The 21,068-nt window shown below is 38.8% G+C and overlaps 1 protein-coding gene across 3 annotated transcripts; it reads left to right on the forward strand.

The window, feature by feature from the left end:
- The first annotated feature begins 10,800 nt into the window (after positions 1–10,800).
- Positions 10,801–16,655, forward strand: LOC107305221 (protein NRT1/ PTR FAMILY 4.5-like). 3 transcript variants are annotated; one of them, XM_040529125.1, is made up of 6 exons: positions 10,801–10,886; positions 11,087–11,248; positions 11,711–11,928; positions 14,510–14,962; positions 15,330–15,454; positions 15,549–16,655. In XM_040529125.1, the coding sequence occupies exons 2-6, from the start codon at positions 11,158–11,160 to the stop codon at positions 16,438–16,440; spliced, it is 1,779 nt and encodes a 592-aa protein (XP_040385059.1). In that variant the 5' UTR covers positions 10,801–10,886; positions 11,087–11,157; the 3' UTR covers positions 16,441–16,655. The 3 variants fall into 3 exon arrangements, with proteins under 3 accessions (XP_040385059.1, XP_040385060.1, XP_040385058.1); XM_040529126.1 differs by having other exon boundaries at positions 10,802–10,886; positions 11,073–11,248; XM_040529124.1 differs by lacking the exon at positions 10,801–10,886 and adding an exon at positions 10,928–11,001.
- Positions 16,656–21,068: the final 4,413 nt, after the last annotated feature.

Below are 21,068 nucleotides of genomic sequence, written 5' to 3' on the forward strand. Positions count from 1 at the left end.
ACTCGCTGTTTGTACTAACATTACAGTTACTTCTAGCTAAATTATGCTTGGTTAAAATTGTTGACGCGGGTTTTGGCTCAGGATTAAATATAATTAAATAGATAGTCCCCGATGCACTACGAATTTAATATTTAAATAATAATCCAGACTAAATGATAAAAATGATCAAAATGTTATATAAAATAAATGTGGATAAAATATTCACGGCGTGGATAAAAATATTCGCGACGTGGATAAAAATATTAACGGCGTGCATAAAAATATTCACAACGTGGATAAAAATATTCACGACATGGATAATAATATTCGCGACACGGATAAAAATATTCATGGCGTGGAGAAAAATATTCGCGACGTGGAGAAAAATATTCACGATGTGGATAAAAATATTCACGGCGTGGATAAAAATATTCGTGGCGTGCATAAAAATATTTACGGTGTGCATAAAAATATTCACGACAAGGATAAAAATATTCACGGCGTGCAAAAAATATTCACGACATAGATAAAAATATTCACAACGTGGATAAAAAAATATATTCAATATACGTGTGGCGAAAATATATGTGTAATTCAGCCGTGGGTGATATCATATACTCAACAGGCAATAAAAAAAAGAAAAAAATACATAGACCGTATAATATTTATTTCCAGTGGTGCCTAAAATAAATAAAATCTTTTATATATGTGCAGGTTAGCTGTTGCGAAATAAAGAAATGCTCCGTATGTTCGTCAGTACTAAACAAAATATGGGAGAGGTAGACTTTAATATAATGCATACGCTTGTCCCGTAAATAAATTAATTGGCGCGTACAAAATAAATCGACTCTTCGTTCACACGCATATCATCGTTGACTTGAGGGCAAGAAATAAATCGTCAAAAAGGACATGGGATAAATATATATATATTACATGTACAAGCTCAATAAATAAAAATAATAATAAAAGGGGTGTGTGTTTATGTTAGGTAATATTTAAACTAAAAACAATAATACAAGGAAACACGTGCAACCAGTGGAAAAATATTCTCACTCCTTTCCCTAGTTGAGCCATGAAAAATAATAGACGTGTGGAGGACCAAGTCCTCACACGTTCACCACCATACGCTTATGATTTGCAAATATTCACTAATAAACTATTCAAATTAAGAGGGCCCACTTATCATCCAAGCAAACTCACAAGCAAGTCAAGCCCAGTCTCTCCACTTCCTGCATGCATGATTAGCACGTTGAGCATAAAAGAAAGCATGCATGCAGTCAAACCCACTACACGTAAGGCTGCCTGCGACACATAGGCACATAAAAAAATCTAAGTGCTCTACTCTTGCCTATAAATAGAGGTGCAAAGTGAGAAGAGAGGAAGAATAAGGGGAGAGGCTTGGCACACTGCTGTCATTTTTCTTTTTCTCTCGCAGGATACACTGCTGCAAGCTTGCTACTCTGCCTTCTTGCTCCATCGTTCCAAACAGGAGGGAGGTGCCAGTGAGCTTCCGCCGGCAAGAAGGTAATGAACAGGTGAAGTACTAACGCCTCCTCGATGCTCCATGAAAATGAAGCAACTTGCCATCCTCTTGGTTTCGGGCTCCTCCTAATTGTTCTCTTACAAAACAAGAGCATATCAAAGCCCCGTTTGTAGGTTTGGTCTTTTGATACAAATCATAACGGGATGTATAAAGACTCCAATCTTTGGCTTGGTCTTTTGATACAATGGGATCTGCCTTGTTCTTCGACTCGGTCCGTTGATACGAGATCAAGAGCAAGTGTTGAAATCATGCTTCCTAAAGCTAACGAAATCATTGGACTCCTCACACGGGTTCACTCATCACGAATACCTGCCATGAGTCGCAATGAAAAAAAAACAACACCAAAAATCATATTAAAGAAATATAAACAAAATATATAATCGTCAGACTCCGCGCACAGGTTCATTCATCACGAATACCTGCCATGAGTCGCAATGAAAAGAAACAACACCAAAAATCATATTAAAGAAATATAAACAAAATATATAATCGCCAGACTCCGCGCACGGGTTCTTTCATCAGGAATACCTGCCATGAGTCGTAATGAAAAGAAACAAAAATCAAGTTAAAATAACATAACAAAATATATAATCGCCGTACACCGCGCATAGGTTCGCTCATCACGAATACCTGCCATGAGTCACAATTAAAAGAAAGAATACCAAAGATCACGTCAGAATAAGCTAACAGAATATATCATCGCCACACTCCGCGCTAGGGTTCAATTGCTATGAATACCTGCCTTGAGTTGCGAAAGAGTATTCATAAATGGATCACTTTATTTTATGATAGGAATGGGTGATAGACAAAATTAATCAACTAAAACATTTCCCCTTTCTGAGAAATAAAGCTATATACATAGCATAAATAATTTTACTTCGACATTTGCATATTTCACATCCATTTGTTTGGAGGGTCAGATTGACAGCCACATATGCCGCAGTAAAAATAAAAGTGAAATATTATAACTTCATAACAATGTCGCGATAATCGACTATCGTGATAAGCGAAAATCCATTTCACTTACGCACCATGATGTCTTGGCGTATTGTTAATACATGCGATAAATAACTGTTCCAATTCTGTGATATGCTACATATGGCGTGTCTTGATTACATCGCCGCCAAAATAAGACTGCGCATATAACTTAAAGAAAATACATTAAACTGACGATGCCATCTACAGGTGCTGCCAGTGTAGACCTTACAAATAAAAATACTGCCGTAAGCATCATGCTTGGCTCAACGAACATTAGGAGCTCTAGGATAAATTTCCTTTTTTTGATTTATAGCATTCATGTAATCTTTATTTATTTATGTTGGAATTCTTAATCAGGGGTTTTCTCCTCGGAGATGTAATTAACAGAATTTTTATGTAATGAATTCTGGAAGTAATGAACTCACATTTCTGATTTTTATTTATTTTTTTTCACATTTTTAAATTAAATTAAATTGTCTCAAACGATTGGCGGAAAATAGATCCTACCTTCCGATTTTCCCGTCATAAAAAATTACCCCTTACACAAAGATTTTATTTCACATTAAGAGACATTTTTAATTTCCTTAGCACCCTATTCCTTTCTACATATCCATTATTGATTAAAGCTATTCCCTCCGTTTTATATTATAAGATTTTCTAGTCTTGCCTAGATTTATATGTATGTTAATAAATCTAGACACGTATACACAATATCTTATAATATGGAACAGAGTGAGTACATAGATAAAACTGACCATTGTAACCAAGATTGCATCTAAACATATCTATACCCTCATTAAACTCTAAAACTGCTCATTAATACAACAAAATAGTTTTTATTGCATTACTTTCCTTTTTATCCAACCTCATACAACAAAATTTTCTTTAGGGTGTGTTTGGTTGGCTGGACTTCCCTGAATGGAAGATGGCCGCCCAGTTTTTTAATGTGTTTGGTTTATAGGCGAAGCTGGATAGGATGGCATAGGAAAGAAATATATCATGAAGATGTTGGATGGGTGTATCCGGCTAAATTGGCTGGGTGAGCTTATCCACCTTCACTAACGCTATTCATTAGTGATTGTTTAGTTATAATTAGTGTGTTTTGTTACTAATTAGTAATTAACAAGTTTTAATTGGTGATGATAGATATATTTCATTATTAATTTGTACTAATTAAAATAATCTTTATGTTGATCGATTAATATTGTTATTTATTAGTAACTAAATATGCTCATCGCATCCATCCCCATCCATCCAACCAAACAAAACATCTCATCCATCCAATCAAGTATAAATCTATATCACCATACCCTAAAAATATGGATGGTCATGTCTCATCCTACCTTGACCACTAACCAAACGCACCCTTAATAAATGTTAAGAGTCAACTCTAAACCGTTGTCATATATAATAATAACTTTTCTCTCTCTTTTCCTCTTGTTCATCCACGTCACCAAATTTGCTTACAAGACGATTAGGAGAGTCAGCTAATAAATATTTTTCTACGTGCTGTGATGCAAAATTTTAGCAACCAAGTTATACGGTAAAGCAATATTCTGGCCCCACTAATATCCTAACTTTAGGAACCGATTTTAGCATATAGAGGAAATCCTGCGAAGCCATTTTCCTGGTGGCAAAAAATGAAAGAGGAGGCGACACTTGAATGGAGGAAAGAAAGGGAGGACGGGCGGAAGGGAGAGGAAATACGTGGCGACACTTGAATGCGATGATTGGTTGACTCGTTGGGAAGCGAGGTTCTCTCTGATTTTGGGCTGGAAATTTCACCTGCGTGTGGCCCGCCAGTTAAATGGGCTTTGGGACACTTGCAAGCTAAATCTGCAATGAGCGAACATAGTAAAAAAAAATGTATTTATGTCCCTCGATTAGAGTGCTAGTTCGATTTTTGCTCAACAACCATAAAATTGGATCCAACATATTCGTCAACTCTGTAAAATCGGCCTCAAGGTAACTACCCCTACTATATTTTATCTTACTGATATATATATATATATACCCACATATTTTATGTTAATCTTATTTTTTTAATTTTGCTTCTAATGTCATGTTAGCGTCATGTGGGATGAGGACTAGGTCAAACCGACCATGAAGTGTAGAAAAAAACTGGCCTCGATACTGTCCTGGAACCTTTGTGGTTTTCAGAGATGAGAGATGCGTTGTATGATGTATCTAGTTTAAGTTGAGCGAGAAAAATCAAACCTATATATGTGAGGGACGTAAAATACACTTTTTCCAAGAGCAAATGATCGGCTAGGCAATACTGAAAGTTTTTATGTCGGACTGGCTCGAAAATGAGTGTAAATTAATAATTATGTTATGGCCCATATCCAAGCATGTTTTGGACCCAGCCTGGAGAAAAGATATGGGCCTGTAATATACATTGGTATTGGGCTATTATCCAAGTAGACCCGTAATTGGTGCTTATAATTTTAAACTGGTGTAGCCCAGAAAGAATGTAATCTAACGGTACCAAAATAAGTTGCCACTTTTTTTTACAAAATTGTTATAAAATAAGTTTAAAGTAATATTTGTTTCACTAATAAAACATATTAATTTGTTTCCTATCTTACCCGCAATACTCTCCCACTCCTAAAAATCACTAAAAAACCATGTTTTTGATGACTGCCTCACTAAATTCTAGACAAACCATGAGAGACTCTGCCTGCTATGTGGTCAATCGCGAGGGGAGAACTTAGCTTGTCTGTAAAAACTTATTATTGTTGGTGGCCAATAAGTGAACCGTCAGGACAAATAATGTATCTCAGGAGGAACAGTAAGAGACCCGTGTGGAAAAAAAATGACTTGCGCAGACATGTCTTTTAATGGTCTACCTGCGAAAATCATCTTTCAAAATAATATGTATTTGCACCCAAATTTTTATAAGAAGCCAGATAAAGAAAAAGATTCTATGAAAATTATTGGTCTTGATGAAATCTAAAACTTTGTAGTTGACAAATTTTTCATTTGAGATTTTCCAGATGCCCAAATCTTCACTATAACATCTCATATATATATATTTTTATAAAATCTCATATCTACTTTTCAAACGACCTGCAATGAAGACGTCAGTACGAGGTCTTGTGTTCCAATTTCATAAACACATCACATGGGCATGCGTTGATTTAAAAAATCTATACCACATGTGCATCCGTATCCCTCATTTAATAAGGGGTATTCAACTATTATTTTCCTCTTATAATTTAGCATGTAAATGATAAGCGGTACTTATTTTAGGATGGACGGAGTAACCATTAGCAGGTTGACAGAACGCATACCCTTCTATCTTTTCGCTTATGTTTATGTTTATAAACTAAATTTTAAATTTTTAACCTTAAGTATGGAGTTAATTTTGATGCTTTTTCATCAAATTTTAGTTTATAGCATTTACTCTTTTAGATCCCTAAAAATATATATATATATGTTCTATTTAAAAATTATTTCTCATTTTATAAATATGTCGTTTGGTTTTTTTATAAAAAACCCAAACAATCACCCATAGCTTTGTGTTCTGTAGCCACCATCGACTTGTCGAAGACCAATGGCCTCGAATGAAAGGCCCATGCTCTTACTGAACGCAGAAGAGTTCATGGTGTTTGGCGGTTGCAGCTTACCATACCAGTACAGATAACAAGGTCCAAAATCGCTCAGCTACCACTCTACTACACATCGCAGAGATATGATGCAAAAGGGAAGGACTCCTGAACATGGGAACTGCTTTTTATCCAACAACCATTTGCTGTTGTCAGATATGGATGCGAAATGCTGACAGAAAAACACTGATGCTTGACATATTTTTATGGTGACAAAGTAAAGGTATATATATATATATATATATATATATATATATATATATATATATATATATATATATATATATATATATATGAATAAAGTAACAAGTTTGGTGGAAATAGTTGCATTCCTTCCTTCTCCTTCCAGTATTATTTTACCGAATTCAGGTGAGGCAGCACAGGAGAGAATCAAAGCGTGCCAATGAATCCAAGTGAAGGGATCACACATCACACTCTGAAAAGAAACAAGATAAAAAGGCCCGCGAGGCCACCGGAAGGAGAATCAAGGGCATAATAAGCAATGGATCATGGTCTCAACTACTAGTTTCAATCTCCACATAAGCAAAAGCAGCTGAAACCACCCCCTAACACTGCCATGGTCACATCGTGTTTGCAGTGAACTGAGTAGCCTAGTGGTTGTAATGACCTGAGTAACATTCAAGGTTCTGGGTTTAAATCTTTATGTTTCTGAATTAAAAGATATGACTGCATATATCCGGTTAGATATAGAGACCAAGTAAAAATATCTTCTCTGAAAAAATGATGACATCATGAGGTGTGGCTTGAAAAGACCCACCAAAAGCACTTAACGAGGTGGGTCCACCACACAATTCCCTTTCTCCATTCTTCCCTCCACTCCCATCCTAGTCGAGGGACGAGTATCTCGATCGTCTAACCTACTGTCCTCTAACATAGGTCACTGACACGTGAACTCATAAAGATATAGGTCACTATATTCAACTATTGTATATGGTTTGGATCACTCCTTTTATCTTTCAAACTACCGTATGCTCTACTCTACAAGCTATGCACTTCGCGTGCAAACCCATCCACCTTTTCTCCTCTATCATTCATGGCAGCTTGATGCCGATGTGGATGGGTGAAACTACGCCGGAGGATGCAGGGCTGGACGTGGCCTAAGTGTCGCATGCATTCCCAAAGAGTGCACCAACTACTGGAACTTAACACACAAAAGCTACAGGACATGAACTTTCTCCCTTTGTTTTTCCTGTATTGCTCAATTGGTATCAGCTTTTGTATGATTGACAAGGAAAGAAGTGGCTCGTTGATAATATTCCAAGAGAAGGATAATATTGCATTCAAATATGAATTAATAATGTTTGTATTAAGAGAGTATTGGCTACTATATTATTTTCTTTATGTTGTAGAGAATATAGAAACCAATGCTAATCTCTTAAACTGTAAATGCCGTCAGTTCTATATTTTGTTTTTATTTTCTTGGTGTTTCACAACGAAGCTAGAAAGGGGCATTGATTGTGTAACAAGAAAAAATATTATCCATGCTAGTGAGGTCAGTCTCAATGTATAGTTTGATGGTACAGTTACCAAGACTGTAAACTAGGTAACTGAGCCAGATAGTTTTATGGGTATGAAACTCCTCTCTCATCTCATGAAACTCCCTTATTTAATGACCCTACTAAGTCAGCAATTTTACTGATGTGACACCCTATTTCCTATTTAATGTGTATGACATCTACACCAAGGTTTGAAGCAGATGGGTAGCTAGCTACGTGCCGTTGGAGCCTCCTTTTCTGTCTCATGGAGACTCAAAAGTGACACCATCCCAGGTATATCATACATTTCTGCAATCTGCATGCGTAACGTACACGAGTCCTAAATTGGTCGATGCAGAGATGATCGATGATGATATGCATACGATGATGGAGCTTGAGGGAACAAACAACGACAAAATTCAGACACGATGTATATATGTCTTTTTCTGCTTTGGACAGTGTCCCACTTAATTTGTATGTATGCATTTATATATGTGTATATAAACGTCTGTCTATGATTTGTTGTGTGTACGTATATACGCTCTGCTTGTTGTTAAGAAGTGAATCAATGTTTGCCATTTACTCGTGATCTTTTCTGCTTGATCATACTCACGTCCCCTTGTATGTCTGCAAAGCGATATCGATGAACAACCTACAGATATATGTAACGTCTACATACTTGCTTGCATTTGTATACATATCATGTATTTATAAGATTCCCGTGGATACGTAGTGGCTTTGTGCACATATTTTTTAAACCGTTAAAAATTGTATTTTCATAAAAAGATCTATATATAGAAATTTATTATCTCACTTTTGTAGAGTAGATTTTTAATTTAATTTAATTTTATCGTAGTTAATTTTATTGTTTATACTATTAAATAACTATTAAAAATTCGACAATATTCAGTGTTTCATTAAAAAAAAAACAACATGTCACATCAATTAACAAATGTAACAAAAAGTTCAGCAAAATATTTGTACATGTAATTTTAACAGTATTTCATTCATATAAATAGTATCATCTTCAAATTTATTATTTTAGCTATAACAAACAAATAAACATAATGATAGTTTTTAGAGTATAAATCTAGCAGAAATTTATCTTTTTTTATTACTCTTATGTATAGTGAATTTGAAAATGAGACTTTATAAATAGGTATAATTCTATTAGAAGTATGTATACAGTATTTCCTTAGTTTTTAATATTTGTTAGTTAGTGTATACGGGAAGCTGGTGTGAATAGGATATATATTCCCACGTATTAGAGCCAGGCAATGCTAGAAGCACATGCTTGTCGTTCAGTACTGCTAGTTGCCATCTATTTTTTCCCTCCTTGATCACCTTAAAATAGGCATAAGAACAGACCAGATATCGTCAAAAACTAGTTATATCATATTCGTTTTCGTATTTTTTTCGGAATCGAAATCGAAATCGGAAACTCGGTTATGAAAATGAAATCGAATATAAATACAGAGCAAATATGAATCGAAACGAATACGATGACGAAATAATCGGAATATAGAAACCTCTTAAAGTAAGCTTCACAGATCATTGAAGAAATATAACTTGTCAATTTTTAATATAAGTATATAACTCATCAATATTTTCAAATATAAGTAATTACTAATACAATAGAATAATACAATAGAAAGAAACATCTGTGACGGTTGTAGGGCCATGAACGTCTAGAATGTTTGAAGCCAGTTAGTCAAAACAGCTAAGGTTAACACTGGTTGAGTCGTTGGGATGCACTTCTTTATGTTGAGCTGATTGGTCTGAATGTTTGATGCACTGGTCTACATATCAAAAAAAAATCCGGATAGTATCTGATCGTTTTCCGAATCCAACAGATATCATCCTTATCGTATTCGTTTTTGTAACCGAAAAAAAAAATTCGAATCCGAGGCCGAATCCAAAAATTTCTTGAACTATCTGACCAAAGCTATCCAAATCTGAAAAATTATCCTGTCAGACGAAAATTATCTAAATCACTTTCAACCCAACCTTAAATCTGGGCTTCTAATTTTCATCCGTAATATATTTAAAATTACAGAGAAATATTTTAAAAAGCTACCCCTCTTCAGGTTAGGAAGCTTACATGAGACATGTGTTTTAAGTAGAATTTTAAATGACTTTAACTTGATTATTTCAAATATTTATATTCATAGAATTTGAAGCATAAAAGGCATGCAGCAGTGGAAATCAGTAGTCAATATTAGAATTTTAAGACCATGCCGCTAATCAAAACAGCATTTGTTCAAGCGTCTAGATGGATAGCACCATTAGATTACAAACATTTCATTATACTACAATATTGCTACTAGTATAATATTTTTGTTAGCCACGAGGCAATGGTTGTTTAAAAGGTTACACCGGTAGTTCGTCTGATTTATTTTATTTGGTGTTGTTGATTTTTTATTCATATTTAATCGTCATATTCAATTATTTATGTAAAACACAAAATTACAAATCATACTCAAAAGTATAATGATGCTCATGTACTCTAGAACTTTCACCTTAGTTCTACCTCTCTTGTTGTAGATTCTTCCGCTCTCATTCTCGTGCAGTTTCTTGTTTTTTTTTCCTACCCGTTTGTTTTTTTTACGACAGTTATTTTTAATATATGTTTGGCCGTCTGTTTGTTTAAATACGTAAAATTATAAGTTATATTTAAAATGTCTATAGTAATAAATGATATCATAACAAAATAATAATTATTACGTGAAATGTTTAAATATCATGAATAGTCAAACTTAAAAGTTAACGACATATAAAATAAAAAAATAGATGGTGTAGAAATTGACACAGCTTAGTTCCGTATGTTAAAAAATGAAACCGTCGTACTCCCAAAATTATATAAAAAATAGTGGCCCATACGAAACCGAGATACTGAATTCCATTTTTGGCTACACAGCATAACCGACTAGATCGATCAGGTGATCCTCGAAAACAATATAAATGTACACCCACACCCTCCAAAAACACGACGTCAAAGCAACCGTTTTGTCCTGATCTTCCCTTTTCTTTGCCTCAATTTGCTGGTCAGGTTATTGATAACTTATGCATTTCATATAATATAAGTATTCTCCTTGCAAGAAATGCACTGCTGTTACAGAATCAGAGAGAAAAGACAAGCAAAAAAAAAAAAGACACAAAGACAGACATATATATTAGCTGCCGTTGGCGCCTCGTTTTCCGGTTACTTCAATCGGTCTCTGCCGTAGTGGTTTCGATCAGTAGCGTCTCATGCCAACAAAATGAAGCCCATAACGCAGAGAGGTTAGTGCTGTTCTCTGTCTGCGAAGATATCTTCACTGTTTCGATCAATTTTCAACACGCACCCCTGCACCAACCGGCAAAAACAATCGCTTAATTTTTTCCATATTCTTGCCAGGTACGATCGATATATAGCAGACCAATAATTCAGTGTCATTGCTGTGTGATTGACTGATGAGCCTGTCAAAGCATATATGTTTCAGGATTATATAAGCAGTGGTGAAGAGAAGAGCAGGAATCTGGTTCAGAAGCTGAGACTTGAGAGATTGGGGTGATGGGCAGCTCATCAGGGCTTGTGGATTGGAGAGGGAGGCCGGTGGACACCAAGAAGCATGGAGGGGTCAGAGCTTCCATCTTCATCCACAGTAAGCCAGCTAGCTCTACATCATATCTTCTGCATGTTCTCTAATTAGTTCTCCCTCCCTCCCTTCTCTGAATGGAACTAGTACTATCTATCACAGCCACTTCTCTTGATTAACATATTGGTTAAGATTGATGCAAGTTCGGATTACTATATTCTAAACCAACTTTAAATTTGAAGTAACTTTTAGGTTTATTTTTTGGCCTTCGGTTTTAGATTACTAACAACATGTAATTACATACGTACATAAAATTTTTATTCACAGACTATTTCTTATTCCCTCCCTCGGTCACACCAAGAATGATCACCTAGGACGATGGTGAGACTCACATATATACATACTCATCTGAAGCTTTGGACCCTCAGCATGATTGATAAACACATATACATAAGGATCAGTTTGATATTAAATGTTCATAGTATATAAGAGTAACGTGCGCATGCATGGACGCATGGATGGATGCAGTGCTGGTGTGGCTGAGCAACGTGGCGAACATCGGGAACATGACGAACCTGGTGAGCTACCTGAACGGGAGGATGAACATGGGGGTGGCGCAGGCGTCCACCACCTCCACCGGCTTCGTCGCCATGATGCAGGTCTTCACCATCCCGGCCGCCTTCCTCGCCGACTCCTACCTCAAGCGCCTCTACACCATCCTCTTCTTCGCTCCCGTCCAGATCTTGGTAATACACGCGTACTTCCTCCGTTTTTCTTTAATTTGACGACGTTGATTTTTCGATTTACGTTTAACCGATCAGCTTATTTAAAAATTCTATCTAAATATAAAAAATTATAAATTATACTTAAATTTATGTTAGTAATAAACCAAATCATAATAAAATAGTCAATAATTATATAATTTTTTGGATAAGACGAATGGTCAAACACACATAAAAAAGTCAACGGTAATAAAAAATCGGAGGGAGTACTATACTACATTCCTTTTTTTTATTGGGACAGTTACAAATTTGCCACTGGTTTGAAATTATTGCAAAACTGACACTACAAAATTATAAAAATGACACTAGAACAATCATTCGAGTTAAATCCTTGCATTTTAAAAAAACCAGTGGCAAATTTGCAAAAGCCTTTTTTTATTTGACACGGTTGACTTTTAGGTGACCACTCGTCTTATAAAAAAATTATTTAATTATTAATTATTTTTATGGTTTGATTTATTGATAAAGAAACTTTAAGAAAGACCTATAGTTTTGCATATTTGCACAAGAAGTTTCAATATGGTGAATAGTACCCAAATGTCGGTGATATCGGTTTTTCAGGCAATGACTTTTGGGTCTATGTTGACTATTTGTTTTATTAAAATTTGTAATTATAATTATTTTTTATAGTTTGATTTACTTTAAAAAACTTTAAGAATGACTTATAATTTTATATATTTGCACAATAATTTATACGACCAACAGTCAAACTTACGTACAAATCTCAAACAAAATAACCAGATGCAGTATCCAGCTACTCCTACAGTTTTAACACCAATTTAGTTATTCAACTCCTGAGTCTAGCAGAGAAATCATATGTTGCTAATTAAGAGAAATCCAGCTCAAGTACGCACGAAGTTCAATTGATTTTGAACTAGTTTGAACAAGATTTGGCCAATTGTTTGAAAGAAAAGGCTTGGAACGCGGTCTGAGTCTATTTTTTCATCGACCTGAAAATAAAAGGCTCGTGCAGTGCAGAGTCTATTTTCTTTAAAGTGTATAAATTAAGGAAAATGTTACATTATATCATCTGCTTTATGTCATTGACATGATTTATATGCTGATGTGTACATCTCAAAATTTAGGTGGACTTCTTGTTGCAATATTGTCGTCTACAGTGGTGTAGGTTAAGGCGTCTATCATTGTCGGGTCTCATAATCTGTTGCTATAGGAAATTATATATAAGAAAATGACGTTTAGTTTAGTCCAATCAAATCATAATCACGGGCATGTGCCCGGCCATTATCCGGGCAACACAATAACATATAGTTTAACTGAAACAATGGGAAGGAAATATATCTAAAGCTATAAAGAATGTGTTGTTGTGTTGTTAGCTAGTGACAAGGAGAAAAAGTACAAAAAAAAAAAGGATTGGAACTACCAAAAAAGGAATTTATAATGTGAAATAGAACAAAGGTATACCGAAACTCGCTATGTATTTAAGGGCTTCCTATAGTGCACAGAATATATCAAATTAACATATCATAATTATGGAATCTATCCGACCTCTTTTAAAAGAGCAATTTTACCATCATTAAGAAGATACCAGGATGTATTACTGTTTTTTATATAAAATTTGATACTTCTTAGTAACTTAGATACCAGAGATTAACAAATTTTACATAGAAAACAGTGGTATCTCATGTTACCTTCTCAAGAATAATGAAAAATTCTCTTCTTAAAAGTTATAAATCTATTGCAATCTACTCCCACTATGAGTTAACACATGGGGACAACCAAACAGATTCATGTAGAATGTCCATACACATGGGGACAACCAAACAGATTCATGTAGAATGTCCATTCCCAAAGTCAATAAGGAGAGAGAAAGAAAACACTTATGTTGCTTTTGCAACTTACATATCTACTCACGCAAAACATATTGAACTTTTATATAAAAAAATGAAAAACACATTTTAAATTCGAATACAACTTGTCATAAAACTAAAAGTTGACTATCTATAAATTTAAAATAATTAACCATTTTCTTTAAATAATCTTGTGAGGAACTAATACTTCATCTGTTTAAAAATATAAGTATTTTTAAGCGTTTCTCACAAAAAATGCTTATGTTTTGAGACAGATCGGAGCGAGTCTGCTTTAATCATTTCTAATTCAATATATTTGTGCAAAGCCCTTTGCCCATTTGTACACAATATTATGGATATAATTTCTTATTTCGAAAATTCACAAAATGCGGAAGTTTTGGTCTTAACTAATTTGAAGTGTTTATTAATTTTGATGAATCCAACAAAAAAATGGAAATTTCCAAAAGTTTTGGACGATATATAGTTTGCTCTCGGTGGCTCTGAATCCGTAATTTTTTTGAAAATTTCATACAGAGTTTCGAACCGGACTTACGCGTAGAACACAAAACAAATGAAATTACATTACAAGTTACACGTCTATTATTCTACACATAAATAGTTTTGTTCTACACATCCTTAAATCTATATTTGTAATAATTTAGTTAAAATAGGCGTACTTTTGCGATCATTTTATCAAAATATCTATAGTTTTCTGAAATTTGCTCTAATCCTTCGAGGGCTACATCATCCTTGCCATCCAAGCGCACGTCCCCTCGCTGCACCCGGCGCCATGCCCCGCCGGCGCCGGCGCCAACCACCCGCCGGGAATCTGCGAGCCGGTGCACGGCGGCAACCTGAGCCTCCTCATGCTGGGGCTCTACCTCATCTGCGTCGGCGAGGGCGCCGTGCGGGCGTGCCTGCCGGCGCTGGGCGGCGACCAGTTCGACGAGGCCGACGCGGCGGAGCAGCGGCAGGCGGCGAGCTTCTTCAACTGGTACACCTTCGCCGTCTCCCTCGGCGCCTTCGTCGGCCTCGTGCTCGTCGTCTGGGTGCAGGACTACCGGGGCTGGGACGCCGGCTTCGCCGTCTGCGCCGCCGTCGTGCTGCTCGGCCTCCTCGTCTGGGCTGCCGGCATCCCGACCTACCGCAACAAGGTGCCGGCCGGAAGCCCCATCACGAGAATCATGCAGGTACTTCGTAAGATTGACTTGTTCTTAGATTTTTTTTTTTGCCAATTTCGTGTTCAAAAATTAGTAATAAAACAAGTTGTACAACATAAAAGCTACTCTTTTGTCAAAAGTATTTATCGTTAAATGCATTATTTGGTCTAATTTATAAAATTCCGATCGTCAATAATCTTTTAAATACATAGCTTAAATGTAAATCAAATGCTATAAATGAATTTTGCTTGAGAATTACTATCGTAATATCGTAAACTTATTATATTTTATCAGTTTATCCTAATATAAAATTAGTTATAGTAATTTTTGAAGTTTGATCAAATCTTTTTCTATATGATAATTTTTTTATATGAGTTTCTGACTTTCCAAAAACCAGGTCCTGGTGGTTGCATTCAAGAAGAGAAATCTTCAGTTACCTTCGAACCCTGATGAACTGTATCAGCCAACCGAGCATGACTCTCTGACAGGGCATGAGATTCTTCAGAGAACACCAGGTTTAAAGTAAGCGCTGAAAAAATCTATATGCTAAAAGAGTAAAACAACATAAAAAAATTGCAAATCAAATGTTTTCCCTATCTTCTATTCCTTTTGTCAGGTGCCTTGACAAGGCAGCAATAGTGGAGCATGGAAGCAGCAGCGGCGGCGGCAATGGCGGCGGTAGAGGAGCGTGGTCGCTGTGCAGCGTGTGGCAGGTGGAGGAGACCAAGATCGTGGCCCGCATGGTGCCCATCTTCCTCACGGCGACGCTGGGGTACATGCCGGTGTCCGTCATCCTCACCTTCACGGTGCAGCAGGGGAACACCATGGACACGAGGCTGGGCCGCATCCGCGTCTCGCCGGCGATGCTCTTCGCCATCCCGACCGTCTTCCAGATGGCAATCCTCGTCGTCTACGACCGCGCCGTGGTGCCGGCGCTGCGCAGGGCGACCGGCCGCGTCGGCGGCGTCACCCACCTGCAGCGCATCGGCGTCGGGTTCGTCTTCTCCATGGCCGCCTGCGCGGTCGCCGCCGCCGTCGAGGCCCGCAGGAGGAGCGTGTCGTCGCCGACGGTGCCGATGTCCGTGTTCTGGCTGACGCCGCAGTTCTTCCTCCTCGGCGTCGTGGACGTCACCTCCTTCGTGGGGCTCCTCGAGTTCTTCTCCAGCGAGGCCTCCGACGGCATGAAGTCCATCGGCAGCTCTATCTTCTACTGCATGGTGGGCCTGGCGGCGTGGCTCAACACCATGCTCATCGAGCTCGTCAACCGCGCCACGCGCCGCGCCGGCGCCGGCGGCGGGTGGCTAGACGGCGCCGACCTGAACCGGAGCAGGCTGGACCGGTTCTACTGGCTGGTGTGCGGCGTCGAGCTGGTGGCGTTCGTGGCCTACCTCCTGTTCGCATGGAGGTACGTGTACAGGAATGACCAGCGAGTTGCTGCTGATGGCGGCGTTCATCAGCACGACGACATGAAGCCTGCATCAGCTGGGGTTGACTTGGGTCAATTCTAGTTAAGCTAATCTTTATATGATTGTATAGTGATTTCACTAGTATGTGAATGCAAGGAGATGGTCTGTGGTCATCGTATTTGTGGTTATGCTACTATATATGTGGACTTTACTAAGCTGTTGAAACTAATTCTGGCAGCCCTAGTTGCAGGATGCTGCACTTCCTAAGGCAGAATACACTACACTAGAACCTGACATCTAAAGGCCATTTGGTGACAGACCCTGGCTTGGTCAATGTTGAGTGGTCACTGATGAGGCCGATACATTACTGACGGACAAAATCTCGTCACGGATCGTAGGCATCTCTGACGGGCCTCAACGTTGGTCCGTCACGGAAGGCGTTACAGCCCGTCATGGATATCGTATCCGTGACGGGCTTGAAATAGAGCCCGTCAAAGATACTAGTCATCTGTGACGGACTTATTTTATAGCCCGTCACCGATAGGCATCCAGGCGATTATGTAGGATGGGCATGAACTTATCTCTGACGGGCTAAAATTACAACCCGTCACTGGTAGGTTCTAAGCCCGTCACGAATAATGCAATAGCGATGCACTTTTATTATGGCCCGTCACCGATAATAAAATACAAAAAAATAAAATTTGTATTTCGGCTAGCCTCTTGATTGCTAGCCATGCCCTCTGGAATATACACGCATAAATATACAATCCCAGAAGAGATAAATACAAATATTTGGTCACAACAGTTGTATTTGGTGAGCAATATAGATATATACTAATATTTGTGTACCGCAAGTATTGTACTTTGTCGGCAATCATCATGTAAATATATACAAGAACACATGATGTATAGCATCTTAGTGGCAAATATTTGTAAATACATAGTTAGCTGAAATGTACGGAAAAATTGTTTAACTTTGCACCATAAGCTATAGGGAATTAAAATTATTATACTTTATAGCACACAACTACTTAGAAAAATTGTTTAGCTTTACACCACAAGCTAGAGGGAAAATTGTTTAGGATGACCTCGAAGTGGCATGAAAAGATCCTTTTGGTGATATAACTTCTGAAAGCAAAAAGGAAGCTAATTCTTCTCTAATATTGCCGAAGTTGTGAGGAGAAATATTATTTATATTTGCCTGTAATAGAGATGGCGACGAAACATTAGAAAGTTGCATAACGTGGTTAGAATATTACTCCCTCCATCCCTAAATGTTTGACGTTGTTGATTTTTTAATGCACGTTTGACCGTTCATCTTATTCAAATTTTTTTGTAAAATATGTAAAGTTATATATATGCATAAAAGTATACTTAGCAATAAATAAAATTATATGAAAATAATTAGTAATTATGTAATTTTTTTGAATAAGACGAATGGTCAAACGTGCATTAAAAAGTTAACGGTGTCAAACATTTAGGGATGAAGGTACTATAAGTAAACCTGTAGTAATGGAACATTACACAAACCTCAAGATCTGAATTCTTCACCTGCATAATAAGATTTCGCATGTGGTGGCACACGTGGAAACCACACGTGTCGCTAATCTATTGTTGGATAGAGAAGTCAAGGTGGTGGTGTAGGTTTGCTTTTCCTCCTTGATGCTTGCCCCCCTTTAGGACATACTGGTCCCATGCAGAGTCCAAGGCAGAGGTTAGAGAAGACAAGTTGTACTGTCACTCTTTTGAGAGTTGAGGTAGTAAACCCTACTCCATTTAAGGACAATACACACCAAAATCCAATGATATCTGCGTTCATAACGTATTTTCTGGTTAGGAATCAAGGATATATGTTTTGAAATAGTTTCTAACTATGGATGGAGTACATACTGTTGGTTGTGTGCATATACACGATGAAGTCTTTGTCTTGGTGTGCTCACAAGTAGTTTTTAAGATATTCGACAGCTGCTTCCAAAGCATTGTTCAGCTGCGTGTCATTAATCTGCTGAGGGTCTAGAAAGCCTACTTGGCTTCTTGTCTGTCGGGACTCTTTCCAACATAACCTAAAAGTGAAGAAGCTACGATTAGCATTGTACGGTGCATTGTACTTGCATAATTAATCTGTACTTAGGCTATCGATACTTACAAGGAGTAGCACTTCAACAATCCTGTGTCGATCGCCTGTTGTTGAAAAAGGTCACTTAAATCATCGAATCCCACTACGAAGTATGCGGGCGACGACAGGAATGGCTCAGGACCATGGTACCCGACTATGGATGCATCTTTGTTTTTTCTTAACACGTTGGACCTCTCCATGTAGTACCCATGTAGTTGTCGGGAATAAGGCCCCATTTTGCCAAGGACGCTGTCTGCAACCAAAGGCATGCCTAACTTGAATTGTTGTGGATTGGCCACTACAATGTCAAGGTTAAGCTTCTTGGGAGCTAACGACCCTAGCGCCTTCCCCTTGCCTTTCCCTTTCCACGGCCCTTGTAGGGCCAAAATCAATGTTAGCTTCCACTCCGGCTTGCGTCTGCAGTTGTTGTACAGCAGTCGGAGCTAAAGGTGATGGGCAAGATGGAGCAGTGGGCTTAGCTGACGGCTTAGTAGATCTAGAAGCCAACTTAATGACAATTAGGTCCTTGGGCCATTGGATGAAACTCCCACGAGCCGCCCCTAGTGTCATGATCTCATCGTTGGGAGGGATTTGTAACGGCCATGTCAGCCAGTCGTCCTTAACCATGTCGACTTGGACCTTTGCGTGTCCAGCAACCAAGTTCGCGCCGTGCACCTTCGTGGTATCAGTTGGCTTGTACGCTTGGCCCTCCGCAGCATCATAGCACCAGGTGGGTATCACGCTTACTCGTAAGATGCACATGGCGGTATCCTACGTGCATTGAAATCATGTATTTAATGCAAGGATGTATATACATATTGAAAAATGATCAAGTTTCGAATAGGTCGCTACTTACTTGAATGTGATCAACTGCGGCTGGCACCGCAGGAGCTACGTCCCCAACTTCTGCTGACGCGCAGCTACTTCTCCGCTGTGAAGGGCATACTTCTTCTACAACGGCGGGAGGTGGTTCGTCAACTATGACCATCTGTCTCTGTACGTTCAAGCTGATGCCTTATCCTTGCTTCGACCTCAACCATCTTTGCATTAAGCTCTTGACTAAATTCCTCCTGCAACTCCTCTCCTATTTGCTCCTTCAAGCGGATTTCCTTGTCCGCCTTGCTTACTTTTCTTTTCTTGTACTGCCAGCTATACTGAGCGAGGCCAATTTTCCAAGGAACGGTCGAACCAATTCCTCTTGTGCGGCCTCGATGCTCAGGGTTTCCAAGCGCTTTGGTGAGTAGGTCATCCTCCCTCCGCTGAGATTGGACCTCGCTTGGCGAGGACTCTAGGTCCGTAACTAGAGTAACCTACGGAAGACAAGTTTGGTTAGATAATGTGAGTTCGACGACGCATGTCTACGAGGATGTGATGTTAATCAAATTGCAAACTCACTATATTTTGGTACACTTGGGCATCCGCGGGGTTCGGGAAGGAAACCGTCCCAGCGGCACTCGATTTTGCACGTGCTCGTGCCTAATTTCTCGCGCGCTCATCCGGGATGTCGGCAAAAGGAGGCGGGATGTTAGACTCTCGGGCGGCCTCATCCTCTCAGTGGCATTGGTCCATTCTCCCTATGTATCCTCCCGTTCCTAACCGGTGCGGATGCTCATTCCTAGCATGCAGCTCCTTGTGAGCCGAACTAATGGCTTGGAACTCCGACGTGCTCTTCAATTGCTTAAATTCTTCCCAAACTTCGAGTGTGATGTGCGGGTACTCATCAAATGGGGTTGGGTTGTTGCGGTTGAGCACGTACTCAGAGTGTAGCTTATACTTCAGGTTCTTCCAAGCCGTACCCATCTTCTGCATCGCTCTTTCCTTCAGGGCTCTCTCAGCTTCTTCGGGGAAGTCATAACATCCCTTGAACCTTTCCCAGGCCTCGTTTTTCTCCGCCGGAGTCACCTGATCCACGTGTTAGTGGATTATGCTAAGTACCGCTGGCCTAGAATGCCGCAAATACTAGCAAACTTCTTCACCACGATTTTAGGTGCAGTGGGTGTTCCAATCCCATCGATCTCGGTGATGGTGTACTTGGTCTCAGGAAGTTTGTTCTGTGACCTACGGTTCTGACCTGATGTGGTTGCACTAGTGGGTGAGGACGGTTGTGGCTGTTGGTCGGCCATTTCGGACACAATCGGCTTGTCTGTCCTATGAGTTTTCCTAATAATAAAGGCAGAAACATTAAACCATTACTCAACATGTAAACGTTAAGAACACATCACGAATAAGATGTAACGAACACCACGAAGAAACAAACTGTGTACCGTTCGCCTATAGAAGAAACAAACTCCAGTGCAGGAGACAAGCACATACACTACGGGATAAAAATCTGGATCTACAGCGCGAGAAGCATTGCTCGGCTAAACAAGCAAGAAGGGTTCCTCCGGAGAATCCGAACACCATCGAACGTGATGCGTAGGAGTGTAATGTTCCCGCATCTGGCGAGTGTGCCCTAGACTTGCTCAAGGCAGGTTTGCGAAGTGAACATGGTCTTCCTAGCACTGCCTTGATCAAGTCAAGGCCACACTCGCTAGATGCGGGAACACTACAATCCTACGCACGACGTTCGATGGGGTTCAGATTCTTCGGAGGAACCCTTCTTGCTTGTTTAGCC

The sequence above is a fragment of the Oryza brachyantha genome, chromosome 11 (assembly GCF_000231095.2).
Source record: "Oryza brachyantha chromosome 11, ObraRS2, whole genome shotgun sequence".
NCBI lineage: Eukaryota > Viridiplantae > Streptophyta > Magnoliopsida > Poales > Poaceae > Oryza > Oryza brachyantha.

Coding starts and splice junctions, on each gene's coding strand:
- LOC107305221 (XM_040529125.1), top strand. CDS start 11,158: ATGGGCAGCTCATCAGGGCTTGTGGATTGGAGAGGGAGGCCGGTGGAC. Junction 11,249..11,710: donor AGCTTCCATCTTCATCCACA/GTAAGCCAGCTA, acceptor GGATGGATGCAG/TGCTGGTGTGGCTGAGCAAC. Junction 14,963..15,329: donor CCATCACGAGAATCATGCAG/GTACTTCGTAAG, acceptor TCCAAAAACCAG/GTCCTGGTGGTTGCATTCAA.